Raw genomic sequence first — 14,416 nt, forward strand, 5'->3', positions numbered from 1 at the left:
GCAAGGCACCCAGCGCGCTTGCGCGACGGCGTCGGCGCCAGTTATTTCTGTCCCGCCCCCCGGCCGCGGCTCTTTCTGCGAGCGGGCGCGCGGGCGAGCGGTTGTTCGCGTGGCGTGTGGCTCGGTTTCGGGGCGGCCTGTGAAGAGGAAGCGCGGTCTTCGTCGGCGGAAGGCTAGCGGGCGGCGGCCGGTCGGGCTTCGGCAGCGCCCCGCGCGCAGCGGGCAGTAGCCCAGGCGGCGCGTGGCGGCGCTCGGCCTCGCGGCGGCGGCGGCCCAGCCGTTGGTGGCGAGCGCGTTTGCGCCTGCGCGGCGGGCCCCGCGCCCCTCCTCCCCCCTGGGCGCCCCCGGCGGCGTGTGAATGGCGGCCTCGGCGGCGGCGGCCTCGGCCGCGGCGGCGGCGGCGGCCTCGGCCAGCCCGGGTCCGGGCGAGGGTTCGGCGGGCGGCGAAAAGCGCGCCGCCGCCTCCTCGGCCGCGGCTGCGGCCTCGGCCTCGGCGTCGTCGCCCGCGGGGGGCGGTGGCGAGGCGCTGGAGCTCCTGGAGCATTGCGGTGTGTGCCGGGAGCGCCTGCGCCCCGAGAGGGAGCCGCGCCTGCTGCCCTGCCTGCACTCGGCCTGCAGTGCCTGCCTCGGGCCTCCGGCGCCCGCCGCCGCCAACAGCTCGGGGGATGGCGGTGCGGCGGGCGACGGCGCCGGTGAGTACGGTCCGACCGAAGTAGCCCATCCCCCACCGCATTCCCGACTCGGTGTGGGGATTGGGTTCTCAGCGTGGTGATGGCGGGGGATCATTTGGGTGAGAGGATAGGGACCTGGATAGTGCGTGTCGGAATTGGGTATGGGCATTGGAGTCTGGGCTTGGCGCTCACATGGGGTGTCTGCTTCAAGTTCGATGAAGGAAGGGTTTGGCCTCCTTCCTGAGGAGAGGATCCGGCCCTCCTTGGGATGGAGGTTGAGGCTCAGTGGGACCATGGGGTTATAGCTTGGAGGTGAATTTGCAACAGTCTCAAAAAGGAATTTTTTTTTGCCCCCAGTGGTTGACTGTCCTGTGTGCAAGCAGCAATGCTTCTCCAAAGACATTGTGGAGAATTATTTTATGCGTGACAGTGGCAGCAAGGCTGCCACAGACTCCCAGGATGCAAATCAGGTATGTCCTGCTCCAGCAAACCCTAGGAGGCCTGGGGACATGGTACTAGTTCTAGACTTTATTTTTCTCATACTGCAAGGCTCTAGGCAGACTGCATAGGCTAGGTAAAGACACTATTTCAGGTTGTATTACCTGGGGTGTATGTAAGGACCTATTTGGTGGTTCTGTCTCTGCTTACTTTGCCTTTGCCCAGCAGTGCTGCACTAGCTGTGAGGATAACGCCCCTGCCACCAGCTACTGTGTGGAGTGCTCTGAGCCGCTGTGTGAGACGTGTGTGGAGGCACACCAGCGGGTGAAGTACACCAAGGACCACACTGTGCGCTCCACTGGTATGCAAGGCAGAGGGGAAAAGCCTTGGTTACCTTACATCTGTTCTCAGCTGTTTGTGGTGCTGGTTACAGATGGCGGATGGGTCCCAAGGAGCTTTTTGTTTTTTTCTTCTCTTTTCTTTCTTTTTTTTTTTAGGGGGTACGACCTGAAGGGTTTTAGGGCACCAGTCAGAAATGGGGAGGCTGGGGCTCAGGTGTGCCAGTCTCTGCCTGCTGGTCCAGGTGGGAGGGAAAAGGCCACAGGCAGGGAGTGGGCAGAGTCCCGGACAGCGGGGGGTTTGGAGGGGGGTGCTCTGTATGCCAGGGGGCCTTTTGCACTGAGGGTTCAAGGAAGCTCATCAGGGACCCACCCCCACCCCCTCCTCAGGGGAAAAGCTCCAGTGGGACAGGCCAGCTTATTCCAACAGGGAAGCCCAGGGAGTTTGGAGAAAGGGTATGAGGCCTTTTGAAGAATTCACTGGCAACATGGTTAAGTTTCTGTATGGGAAAGTGAGGCCTCTGAGCCACAGTGTGTTGATAAACTGCAAGAACCTTCAAGGCCATTGTGGACGGAGAGTGAGTTTTAGAAATCTTTCATCTTCGGATCATACGCATTTTAAAGTTCAGCTAAAGTACTTGTAGGCTTTTCTGTAAATGTTGGTAGTGGCACATAAAAGGACTTTTTGAGTCTAGCCTGGTTTTTGGTTCAGAACTCACTATGTGTGGCCTTCTGGTAGTTACACTGTGACTTCTCAGTCACAGAGGAATAGCATAGCATTGGCAAGAAAATAAGGATGGAGGTGGTGGCTGTGGGGCATGAGGAATCAGGAGCAAAGGGCTCCTGGGTTTAGTCAGGCAGGGTGCAGGAGGGGGGCAATATTGGAGGAACTGTGGTCTGTCTGGTTGACTTGTATCCCAGTGTTGTATGTCTTAGGCTGGAATAGTGTAGCCAAGATGTAATTGAGATTGGGTAGATGGTCTCAAGCAGCTTGCTGGTGGTGACAAGTTGGGAGTGGGGTAGCGGTGTATTGGCCTTTTTGCAGTATTACTTTAATCACCAAGATTCTTCTCAGAGAGAGGAGACTTGATCTCTCAGTGAGGGGTTTGGTCTGACATTTTCACTTTTCTATCCTGACAAGGCTTTGTGAGGCCAGAACCTTCCATAGGCCTATGGGTTGTAAAAGGTTTGTGGACTTCTTAATTACTGAAGAGAGATCAACCAAGACATGACTTCTGAGGAAGCTGCACCTGAGCAGTGTCTCTAGTCCCTGATTGGCTTCTGTGTGTGCCAGCAAGCAAACATTCTGTGTGCTTGGATGCCACAGTAGCCATAATCTCTCCTCTGCTGGACAGAACCTGCTGTGAGAGAGGAGAAATGGAGCCCGGTGGAGGTTTTCAAGGTGGAGGGGCTCTCCTGAGTGTCTACCCAGGGAAGGTTCTAGTAAAGGGAATAGCAGATGGGAGGTCTCTGTCAAAGTCTTTAGAGTTTGTTGTCAGTGTCAGAAGCTGGAAGGAGCAGGGGTAGTTCTCTGGGTCAGGGTTGGGGCAGAGGGTTTTGAGAGGAAGGATCTAGGCTTACAGGCCTGTGCTTTTTTCCTGGCCACTGATGCAGGGCCTTTGGGTTTTCCCAGGAGACAGCCTATGGTTGCAGGACAGGCAGGAAGTGAGGCCTTAAGTTCTGTCTACCACTTGAGTTGGAGATAGCTAAAGGATGAGCTTCAGCCTCATGGTTTCTTCTGTTCCCCAGGGCCAGCCAAGTCCAGGGACGGTGAGCGCACAGTGTACTGCAACGTGCACAAGCACGAGCCCCTTGTGCTGTTTTGTGAGAGCTGTGACACCCTCACTTGTAGGGACTGCCAGCTCAACACCCACAAGGACCACCAGTGAGTACTGAAGCAGGATGGCTGGGTGCTGCCCGTTCCCATGTTCAGCACCCAGGCCCACTTCTGTTTGCCCTCAGATATCAGTTTCTGGAGGATGCAGTGAGGAACCAGCGCAAGCTCCTGGCCTCACTGGTAAAACGCCTTGGGGACAAGCATGCGACGCTGCAGAAGAACACCAAGGAGGTTCGCAGCTCGTAAGTGTGGAAGCCAGGGCTATAGTTGGGGGCAGTTCCTGCTGAGCACCTTCCTAACCTGGCTCACTCTGCTGCTCCCCCAGGATCCGCCAAGTGTCTGATGTACAGAAGCGTGTGCAGGTGGATGTTAAGATGGCCATTTTGCAGATCATGAAGGAACTGAACAAGCGGGGCCGTGTGCTGGTCAACGATGCCCAGGTATGCCCCGTTTGAGGGGGGAGGGTTTCTGGGTCCCATCTGCTGGCTGCCAACCCTATCTACAGTGGGAGGGTCTTGGGGACTAGCACTTTGTGCTGGCTGTTGATGCCATCCTTGGTGTTTTCTTTCCTTGGTCTTCTTCTCTACCTGCAGAAGGTGACAGAGGGGCAGCAGGAGCGCCTGGAGCGACAACACTGGACCATGACCAAGATCCAGAAGCACCAGGAACATATCCTGCGCTTTGCCTCATGGGCTCTGGAGAGTGACAACAACACAGCTCTGCTGCTCTCCAAGAAGCTGGTGTGTGCTGGTGGACACTCAGGTGATGGGATCCAGGCAGGTGCCGCTCAGCACCCTGGAGCCTTGTTTATTGTCTGTATGTTCATGCACTGCCCCTTTTTCAGATCTATTTCCAGCTGCATCGGGCCCTCAAGATGATTGTGGATCCTGTGGAGCCACATGGCGAGATGAAGTTCCAGTGGGACCTCAATGCCTGGACCAAGAGTGCAGAGGCTTTCGGTGTGTTCCTTTCTTTTCTGTGTTACATATTGCAATCATTCCAGACATTGTCTTCTTAATGCTAATTTTTTCTTTATGCAGGCAAGATCGTGGCAGAGCGTCCAGGCACCAACTCAACAGGCCCTACGCCCATGGCCCCTCCTCGGGCTCCAGGGCCCTTGAGCAAGCAGGGTTCTGGCAGCAGCCAGGTGAGCAGGGGAGGGGGGACCCTGGCAGCGTAGGGTAGGGGCAACGGTCCTATGGGACACCTGCTCACTGAGGTCCACCTGCTTTGCCCACAGCCCATGGAGGTGCAGGAAGGCTATGGCTTTGGCTCAGGTGAGTGCCTTGTAGGTGGGAGAGCTCCAGTGCTTTAGGTCTATCCCCAACCTTCTTTTTTCTATTTTCTGAGCAGACGATCCTTACTCGAGTGCAGAGCCCCATGTGTCAGGTGTGAAGCGGTGAGTTTGGCTATCCTTTGGTGGAGCCAGATGGGGATAGGGATGGGTGTGCTAACACCAAGCCGCACCCACAGGTCCCGCTCAGGTGAGGGCGAGGTGAGTGGCCTCATGCGCAAGGTGCCACGGGTGAGCCTTGAGCGCCTGGACCTGGATCTCACGGCTGATAGCCAGCCACCAGTTTTCAAAGTCTTCCCAGGCAGCACCACTGAAGATTACAATCTCATTGTTATTGAGCGTGGTGCTGCAGCTGCTGCTGCTGGACAGCCTGGGACTGCTCCACCTGGGGCTCCTGGTGCCCCTCCACTGCCTGGCATGGCCATTGTCAAGGTGAGTCTGCCCCAAGTGACTGGCTGGGAAATGAACGCCCACATCAGCATCCTGCTGAACACCCCTTATCTCTTTGCAGGAGGAAGAGACAGAGGCGGCCATTGGAGCCCCACCTGCTGCCACTGAAGGCCCTGAGACCAAGCCTGTGCTGATGGCCCTGGCGGAGGGCCCTGGCGCTGAGGGCCCCCGCCTGGCCTCACCCAGTGGCAGTACTAGTTCAGGTCTAGAGGTGGTGGCTCCAGAGGGCACTTCAGCCCCAGCAGGTGGCCCCGGTGCCCTGGATGACAGTGCCACCATCTGCCGCGTCTGCCAGAAGCCAGGCGATCTGGTCATGTGCAACCAGTGCGAGTTCTGCTTCCACCTGGACTGCCACCTGCCTGCCCTGCAGGATGTGCCAGGGTGCGAGGCTTGTGTAGGGTCTGTGCCGGGTGGAGGGCTGGGCTGGCTGGCTACTGTGCAGCCCCTCATTCTCCTTCCATCCAGGGAGGAGTGGAGTTGCTCTCTCTGCCATGTGCTACCTGATCTGAAAGAGGAAGATGGCAGCCTGAGTCTGGATGGTGGTGATAGCGCTGGTGTGGTGGCCAAGCTCTCGCCAGCCAACCAGCAGGTGAGGGTGAGGGCCTGCTCCTTTAAGAGTTGCTCAGCAGCCTTACCCCTCTTTGGCTCTGATGTCACTTGTCCTGTTCATAGAAGTGTGAGCGTGTCCTGCTGGCCCTGTTTTGTCACGAGCCCTGCCGTCCCCTGCACCAGCTGGCTACTGACTCCACTTTCTCCCTGGTGAGTCCTGGGACTTCAGCGGGGGGGGGGGGGGGGGTGGGGGGGGGGGTGGGGCTGCCTGGCCTCACTTTCAGCCTGGCCTCTGTCTACAGGATCAGCCTGGCGGCACCCTGGACTTAACCCTGATCCGCGCCCGTCTCCAGGAGAAGTTGTCACCTCCCTATAGCTCCCCCCAGGAGTTTGCCCAGGATGTGGGCCGCATGTTTAAGCAGTTCAACAAGCTGACAGAGGTGAGCTTGGGGAGAATGGGGCTGGTGGCAGGGGGAGGGTAGGTGGGAGGAGGGAGAGCTAGGACCCACCTACTGCAATATGCCTGGCTCAGGACAAGGCAGATGTGCAGTCCATCATCGGCCTGCAACGCTTCTTCGAGACTCGCATGAACGAGGCCTTTGGTGACACCAAGTTCTCAGCTGTGCTGGTGGAGCCCCCACCGCTGAGCCTGCCTGGTGCTGGCCTGAGTGCCCAGGAGCTATCCAGTGGTCCTGGTGATGGCCCCTGAGGCTGTGGCCTCTCAGGCCAACCCAACGTGGCTCTGTTCTCTGTCCTGTCAAATCCCCTCTCCCCCACGCCCCCCTCTGGTGGCCTGGCTCCTACTTCTTGGTGGCCCCATCCCCCAGTCCTTCACAATATGGTTTTTACTTATGTGGATTTAATAAAAACTTCACCAGTTCTTCAGGCCTCTTTTGGTGGGGGCCGTGGTCCTGGGGCCTTGTCTCAATTCCCTCACCATGCCCTGGTGGACAGAGTAGGTGTGGGGGCATTTGCCCTCAGCCACCTTGGTGTCCATGGGATAGGGAAGAGCATCCTTCTTGGGCCCTTCCCAATGGAGAGAGTGTTTCAGATTGGGGGAAGGGTCGCATGGTGAACATGCTGGAGGTTGTTGGGTGCCCTCTAGGTGGGAAGGTCCAGGCTGATGTGTGGGGCAGGCAGGGTGAAGCCCCAGATACATCCTGCATGGTGGCCATTCTTCCGGAGTGCTTCCTAGACTTGGGTATAACTATTTTTCATAATCAGATGGTACCATACTGAGCTGGGTGTTTGAGGATCCCTGGCAGATGAGCCCAGACTTCCAGGGTATGTGGGAAACCCACTGTCTTCAAGGTGATAGGCACTGGAGACCTTGGGAGGGGTGCTGAAGCAGGGCTCACAGCTGACCGTCCGCTCCCAAACTGAACATTCCCGGACACTTGACCTGTCAACCACTGCCACAAACAGGGAAGCAGTCCAGCCTTCTTTATCTCACACCCCCCCCTAATGTGGCACTTGGCCGCCTGCCATGCATGCCAACCACCCCTTTACCAAGCCTGTATGTGACCTCTGTCCCAAGGGACCCCAGCCTGGCCCACATCAGGCCAGTCACACAGGCCTAGGAATTAGTGTCCAATCCTTTATTACAGAAGAAGTACAGTAAAACTGCCGGGCATCTGTTGCCTGCCTCCCACCAGGGTGGTATAGGGTGGTCAGTCCCTCCGCAGATTCTTGAGCCGCTCTTCCAGGTCTGCGTCGGCATCTACTAGGGCTGAGGCTGCAGCTTCTGCTTTCTTCCCACTGGCAGCCACACTGAGTGAGCCTCCGGTAGAGGGGAGGTCTACAGAGTGGGGGGAATAGGACAGCTCCTGTAGAAAGGAATAATGCTGGGAGGGGAGGGGTCGGGCTGTGGCTGGACCGTTGGGTGGGACAGGGCCCAAGGTTTGGTGCACTCACTTGACAGCTCATCTGTCAGGCTCAATCCTAGCTCATCCAGGACCTGGGACACAACGGCGTCACTTGGGAAGAGAGAAGAATTTTATGAGGGCCAGGCCTGTATGAGGACCACGCATCCATTCCCACCCTCCCTACACCTGGTGTCCCCTAACCTCTCCTCTTCATCTTCCTCATCACCCATGGCATCATCAATTGCATCATTCATCATCTCCTCCTTCATGTCCATGATCTCGGCCTGCCGCTCAAATTCCATCATGATCTTCTGGATTTGAGGCAACTTCAGCTGGAAGTGGGGTGTGGGGAGGGTGAGTCTGAGTCTGGTCCCTGACATTAGTTGGGGGCGGAGGGAAGGGGAATGGGAGAGGCGCACCTGTCTGTTCATGGTGCCCATGGCTTTGGTGACCCCCTTCATAGCTTGTGCCATTGAGTTGTTAGACTTCAGTGTCTGGATCTTCAGGGACACAGCCTGGATGTTGGCCCTCATCAACACAAATTTGCGCACATAACGCCGAGTGCGCACCAAGTCTTTTGCCATGATTCGCACGGCATCCTGAGGGAGTGGACAAAGGTGGCAGGGAGAGTGGGCTGAGGGAAGAGGCTCCAATTGCACCATTCCAATTGATGTTTTCAGCAACTTACATGTGGTTAAACCCAGTGGTCACTTCCCCCTCCCTCCTCCCAACCTCATTCTCCTGTCTCTTGGGTCACCACTCCATAGGCTCCTTTGTAGCTTACTTCTCTGACCCACAAACGCTGGAAGGAAGGCTGAGCTCACTGTATTCAGTCATCCTTTTCCCTCCATATCTAGAGTCACACTCCCTTGACTTAGGATGTCTATTCCTGGCTGATGAATTTGCCTCTCCCTCCACCTCACATAGGCTCATACCTCAAGCTCTTTATCCCACATCACATGTAAATCTATCCATAGCTCCTGACTTCCTTAAATCTCTTCCTTGCCTTGCTTATTCTGGGAATTGGCACGTCTTCAACCCAACTGCTCAGGTTCAAGCTCTATCACCTGTCATGGGCTCTGCTCCCTAGTGCTTCAGGCTATTTTATTTTTTTAACTTAGTTTTGAGGGGTGGGGGGCAGAGGATATGAAGCAGGCTCTGCACTGACAGCAGTGAACCCTACGCAGGGCTAGAACTCATGAACTGTGAGATCATGACCTGAGCCTAAGCTGGATGCTCAACCAACTAAGCCATCCAGGTGCCCCTCTGTCTCTTTTACTGAGCTCCAGGGCACGGTGTATTTCAGGCCACATCTCTTTGCATTAACACCTCTGACTCCACTCCCACTGTGGCCCTTGATTTCAACTGGTCTGGCCTATCCTCTCTCCTGAGCTCACCTATCACTCACTCATGGAACATTTGCTTCATCTGTTTCACGCACTGGTTGCTTGGATTTTCACAGGCTCACTCTCTATTACTCAAGGTTTGTGGCCCTGATGTCACCTTCTGGGAGGCAGTCTTTCTGGATCCCCAAAATAGGGAAGCCCTGCTTGCCCTTTGTTTCACTCAAAGCACCTATCTATTGGTGTCCTGTCATACATGGTCTATGGTTAGAGCAATGTCTAACCAAACAGCACCTAATCCTGTGTCCCAGCCTTTGCCCAACTGAGCTCACCATCTGGCCCTGCTTGGCCATCTTCTTGATGTCTGCAATGATTTTCTTCTCCTGGGTCTCTAGCTTCTGTCGTTCACGGTCCAACTCTCGCATGGCACGGTTCAGGGCCCGCTGGTTCTGCCTCAGCAGTTCCTCTGGTGTCTTCCGGCGCCCAAACAACAGGTCCATGGTAGCAGGAGCCCACCAGTGGGCCTGTGCCAAGTGTGAAGCCTAGCTGCAAGGTGGTGGGAGGGCCCAGAAAAAGGGCAAGAAGCAGAGCAGGGATCACAATGTGTATGGGGAGGGGTGATAGTTGGTCTTGCAAAAAGGAAGGGGTGAGTAGGGAGAGGAAGCGATAACAGAAGGCCAAAACGTAGTCTGGAACACCACAGTAGCCCCATGGATACAAGTGGGCCAGCAATATCTGAAAGTCCTCCACGATATACCCACCCCAGCCTTTCATCATAGTGCCCCCAAGGAGGTTCAAGGCTTCAGCCTCTCTCCAGATCATGGTGAGGACCTGGATTGGGACGCTGAGCGCCTAAGACAGGGCAATTGTGGGGAACCGACTGGGGATGGAAGGATAAGTGGAGGGCCTGAGTGCCAATAACAAAGTGGATACAGGGAGTTCTGAAGCTGACAGCGTATGAATGGCATTCGGATTTGGAGGGTCCAAATGGAGAAGGAACCTGGGTGAGGAGAATATGGTTGTGGGGCGTGGGAGAAACCGGTACGCTAAGGACGTGATGGACGCTGGAGAGCTTTGTAGACCTAGGAGAGTTAGGGGTCCTTGGGGATCCCTGTACACCCAGAGAGGGAAGACGGGCGTTAGGGCGCCCTGTTCACTTAGGACAGAATCGGGGAGGGGCGTGGGGAAGCCTGCACACCGAGAACAAGTTGGCCCGATGATGAAGCCAGGGTCCCGGGGAGGGGCAAGGCAATCGACGCCCAGGTGGAGAGGCCCTCGTATGTCGTCGCCCACGCACCCACCCGGGACCCTCGGCACGGCAGGGGCCACTCACCGGAGCTGGGACGGGAATCCGCTTCCGCTTCCGGGTCACACTCTCCTCACTCGGATTCCAGGCGCGCCCACCAACGACAGCCCCTCGGTTCTTTCTGCCGTCGTCGCCGTTTCCGGAAAAGATGATCTGACGTCACACGTTCCGCCGGCACCCGGAACGATGGGAGGGGACAAGAGCGCGCATGCGTACGTCTTCTGGAGGGGCCCGGCACCTAGGCGCATGCGCACCACCTTTCGTCTCTCTACGGCCTGCCTGAGGGTGTTCCATAGGTTCCAGCCGAGCCACGTCTGGGATCCCAGTTCCCGCCGGGTTGGTGCATCATCGGGCGCCTTCTGCCTGGCCACCCCAGAGGTCCCGCACCCCACCACTTCACCCACTAGAGGGCCCAGCTCATCCGACGGACCCTGACGTCTCCCTAATATTTCTGGACCTCAGGCACCTGGTAGCACCAGGGACAAGTTCTTAATAGGCCCAACCATAGCAGGAGGGGGCAGAGCTGGAGATGGCACGGACTTTCCTCTATGCTGGCTTACCAGCCAGGAAGCAAGTGGTTACTGGATCCTGCCCCTCGCTGGTCCCAGATTGGAATTCATTCCATCTAGCCTGAAGCTTGGGGTGTGGTCTCCCTACTACCCCTCCCTCCCCTAGGGCTGGTTCCAGGCACTGGATAGCGTACTGAGGGGTACCCTAGTGCCACCTGTGACCATACATCTTCCACCACGCTTACTGCGGGAGCCCTGGTGGACATCACCTCCCCCTCCCACCCCCAGAGAAGGAAGAGACGGAGGCCATGCAGTAACATTCCCCTTTAATAGCCTGGTGGGACCTCCAGTGGTGGAGGGGTGGGGTTCCCAAGCCCCAGCCACCCGGTCCCCTTGGCCACCCACCCCAGAGCCCAGAGTGGGGGGCTGGACAGCACCCAGCTGGGGGCTAGACAAGCCAATTCATTTCCCATCGCTGAGCAGGTCGGGGGGAGGCAGCGCCGACCTTAATCACATGGTGGTTAAAAAAAAAAAATAACTAGGAGCGGGTGGCAAGGAGGGGAGGCAAGGCCAGGGCATGGGATTCCCCCACCAGCCACCCCATGCCCCCCACCTGTGGCCCCCAATAAATATTTGCAGGGGACGCCGGGGCTGGTGGCCCTGGCAGGGGTGGGCGTGCGCCAGCCCTATTTCAGGCAGCGCTCAAAGTAGGTGGAGCCGATATAGCCACCTCGCATGGAGCGCTGCACATTCTGCTCAAACAGCCGCCGGTTGTTCTGCAGGACCTCGGCGGCCTCCTTGTTCAGTGGGTCTTCAGGGTTGGGCTCCTGTGGCCGGTATGGGTGGGGGTCAACAGGCCCTAAGAGCAGAGAGGGCCAACCTCCACCCCCCCCCCCCCCGCCTCACCCCCACCCCTACTCACCAAGAAGAGATACTGCAGGCCATAAATTATGGAGTTTATCGTAAGGACTGGTTTCCAGTCCTCTCTGTGGACAAAGAATCAGGGTCAGACACTGGTGAGTGGCCACCACAGAGCCTGCTGGGACTGAACAGGTCAGGCCCAGGAGAAAGCTAAGGGCAAGACTTGAAGAAAATGTGGAGATGAAGAGATAGAATACCACAGAGCACAGGAGAGAGGGAAAAGGCAGACATCTGTGCAGTCCAAAGTCAGGGCCCTCACCTGAGGATGTTGAGGCAGACGTTGCCCTCGAGGTCAATGTTGGGGTGATAGACCATTGTCTCACACTTCACCTTGGGGGGGTCATGTGGGTAACCCTGGCCCACCTGGCTCCAAAAAGAGAGAGAAAATAGGTGCCCCAGCAGTGCCTGGTTGGGTCCTCAGCTGTTGCCTCCTCAGCCAGGGAGCCATCCCTGCCCACCTGGGACTCACCTTAAAACTGAACACAAACTTCCCACTCTTGTAGAAACCCTGTGAAAAGAAAGAGGAAGGTGTGTTAGGGCACCATCCTGCAGGGCTTGGCGGGTAAACCAGGTCTCCCAACACAAGGTGCCCCCCCGCCCCCCCCCCCCCCCCCCCAGCCATGCCTGGGAGTCCAACTTAGTGTGCCCTTACCTCATCAGGACAAATAACCAGTTTGAAGTTGAGGAGATCGTCTGGATCTGAGAAACTGATGTCACACGTCTTGGGCAGGTTCAGCTCGTTTATGTCTGGGTTTGCACAGCAGAGAAAGGGAACAAAAAGAGGGAGAGACGAGGGCACTCAGAGCAGGTGTAGGTGCTAGATCCATGGCATACTTCAAACATGCATTTTCAACTGTACTATGCAATACTTCCTGGCCCAGGGTAAGTTCCAATTCTTCTGAATTTATAGCCTTATGTCTCAGCACTTGAGAGCGGGGTACCCCCACCCCAGCTCCCAAATGCTCCCACTCCCATGTGGCCTCCAAGAGCCTCCAACTACCCCAAACCTCAGGATCCCCAAACATGACCTCCATTTTCTAGCGGACACTGTTGGTCCCCACCTATCCACCCAAACTCAAGGATGCTGCCCCCCATTGTCTCCTCACCAATCCTGTCCCCATGTCTCTCCTCTCTTCTGTTTGTCATCCCAAATTCAGGTACCCATCTAACCCTCAGACATATGCGTTCTCATTGCTGTACCCCTCTAAGATTCCCACCGCCTACAGCACGACAGTCTAATTGCAACCTTACTCCCATCTCCAGTTCCTAGCACACACTCTCGCCCCTCCATGTGTCATCCCAAGCCCGAAAATAGCCGTGTGACCCCCAGACCCACAAATCGGTCCCCAAAACTTACTGCACCCCATCTGATTCTCAGATTCCTAATGATCCCAACATACTTCCCTAAAATTTCTCCTACTCCTATCCCCAATCCTTGGTCCCCCACTATCCAATCTCCTCTTTGTCACCCATATTCCTGCTGACCCCTATATTCTAGAGTCCCCCGCCTCCTACCCGCCCTCCATTGACGGACTCTCTGATTCTCGGTCCCTAATGCAAGATGCCTGGCTTTGGCTTTCTAAATATCCTAAATGTTCTACATTTGGACCCCTGTCTCTGACCCCTCCGGTGACTACATTACTCACCCCTAATGCCCCATCACACCAAACTAAGGCCCTAACCTCCAGCCCCCCACTTCTGTGGCCACATCTCTGACCCCCAATGACTGCATAATTCCACTCCCGAAACCTATAACATCCCACCCCAGGCGCTGACCTCCGACCCCCACCCCCATCCCCCGAACCCCTACCCTTCTGGATCCGCAGCTGCGCAGCCGACGCCTTCTTGCTGCTGCCCTTGGTGCCGCCCGCCGACTCCTCCTCCTTCTTCTGCTGCTTCAGCGAGAACAGCTTGATCATCCTGCCGCCGCCGCCGCTGCCGCCGCTGCGGGGCCCGGGACCCCGGCCACCCGGCCCCCTGCCGCCACCCGCGCCGCCGCCGCCACTCGAACCCGCCGCCGCGGCCTCCTCCGCTGCTGCTGCCTCCGCCGCCCGCCCGGCCTGCCGCGCCGCTCCGCGCCCACCGCGCGGCCCGCGTCGGCTCCCGTAGTCCGGCTCCGGCCTGGCCCAGCGCCTCGGGCTCGCTCGGCGGCGCTCGGGCCGACTCGGCTGTTCTCGGGCCCGCTAGGCCCCGCCCCCACCCGGCCGCTCCCTCCTCCCCCTCGTCCGCCTAGGTCCCCTCAGGCCCAGCAGTGGCCGTGCCGCCTGTCCGTTCACTCGTTCCCACCGCGAGGGGGTGCGGCTCGAGGGGAAGGAGGAGGCGGCGGCCGCGGTGGCGGCGGCCGCGTACTGAGGGAGGCTCGGCTTCCGCGGCAGCAGCGGCTTCGGCGCGGAGGTCCGCAACGGCCTCGGGCGCCCCACCGCTTCGGATATTTCCGTCGCTCGCCGACTTCGGCTTTTCTTGCCTGGCCTGCGCTGTGCGCCTGCGCAGCCGCCGCCACCCCGCGTTGCTCAGCGATAGGTCTTGGTGTTCGGACACTTTCGGCTAAGCTCGGTCATTTCCGGGGACGCTCGCGGGTCCAGGCATGGGCGGTGCCGCCGCCATCTTTAAGTGGGGCAGATTCAGGTCGCTTCGCTCGTAGTCCACCCTTGCAGACGGCTGAGTGGGTGCGTCACACGAGGTCCTTGCCCCTGGAGGTCACAGAGGCAGGGTGACCAGGGCGGGCCAGAGCCACGGCAAGGCCATAGGCGTTGCCCAAGGAGTGCGGGGTTTAGTACCCTCGATGTCCCACCGCAAACGCAACCCGCTCGCGGAGATCCTGGCTGAGGTAAACTAGCAAATAAAACGTGTATTGCGCTAGAGAGTGGTAAGCACTTTGGAGGTTCACATAGGTGG

The 14,416-nt window shown here is 57.7% G+C and overlaps 3 protein-coding genes across 5 annotated transcripts; 1 reads left to right on the top strand and 2 right to left on the bottom strand.

Moving 5' to 3' along the window:
- Window positions 1-57: 57 nt before the first annotated feature.
- On the top strand, window positions 58-6,457 carry TRIM28 (tripartite motif containing 28). Its single transcript, XM_025914476.2, has 17 exons — window positions 58-692; window positions 1,029-1,141; window positions 1,338-1,470; window positions 3,197-3,332; window positions 3,410-3,526; window positions 3,610-3,724; window positions 3,878-4,024; window positions 4,129-4,243; window positions 4,325-4,431; window positions 4,525-4,561; window positions 4,638-4,683; window positions 4,758-5,010; window positions 5,090-5,409; window positions 5,494-5,617; window positions 5,701-5,787; window positions 5,880-6,017; window positions 6,110-6,457. The coding sequence occupies exons 1-17, from the start codon at window positions 359-361 to the stop codon at window positions 6,284-6,286; spliced, it is 2,499 nt and encodes an 832-aa protein (XP_025770261.2). The 5' UTR covers window positions 58-358; the 3' UTR covers window positions 6,287-6,457.
- A 703-nt stretch (window positions 6,458-7,160) lies between these two features.
- On the bottom strand, window positions 7,161-10,270 carry CHMP2A (charged multivesicular body protein 2A). 3 transcript variants are annotated; one of them, XM_025914233.2, is made up of 6 exons: window positions 10,119-10,270; window positions 9,118-9,331; window positions 7,862-8,041; window positions 7,644-7,774; window positions 7,492-7,553; window positions 7,161-7,375 (listed from the first exon to the last, which is right to left on the bottom strand). In XM_025914233.2, exons 2-6 carry the CDS (start codon window positions 9,283-9,285, stop codon window positions 7,248-7,250), a joined length of 669 nt encoding a protein of 222 aa, XP_025770018.1. In that variant the 5' UTR covers window positions 9,286-9,331; window positions 10,119-10,270; the 3' UTR covers window positions 7,161-7,247. The 3 variants fall into 3 exon arrangements, with proteins under 3 accessions (XP_025770018.1, XP_025770017.1, XP_086544650.1); XM_025914232.2 differs by having other exon boundaries at window positions 9,118-9,327; window positions 10,119-10,269; XM_086688524.1 differs by lacking the exon at window positions 10,119-10,270 and adding an exon at window positions 9,984-10,003.
- Window positions 10,271-10,909: 639 nt separating this feature from the next.
- Window positions 10,910-13,623, bottom strand: UBE2M (ubiquitin conjugating enzyme E2 M). The gene is made up of 6 exons (XM_086688525.1): window positions 13,332-13,623; window positions 12,174-12,268; window positions 11,991-12,029; window positions 11,781-11,884; window positions 11,523-11,586; window positions 10,910-11,427 (listed from the first exon to the last, which is right to left on the bottom strand). Exons 1-6 carry the CDS (start codon window positions 13,438-13,440, stop codon window positions 11,287-11,289), a joined length of 552 nt encoding a protein of 183 aa, XP_086544651.1. The 5' UTR covers window positions 13,441-13,623; the 3' UTR covers window positions 10,910-11,286.
- Between the last annotated feature and the right edge of the window lie 793 nt (window positions 13,624-14,416).

The sequence above is a fragment of the Puma concolor genome, chromosome E2 (genome assembly GCF_028749965.1).
Source record: "Puma concolor isolate L17-30 chromosome E2, mPumCon1.1.hap2, whole genome shotgun sequence".
Lineage (NCBI taxonomy): Eukaryota > Metazoa > Chordata > Mammalia > Carnivora > Felidae > Puma > Puma concolor.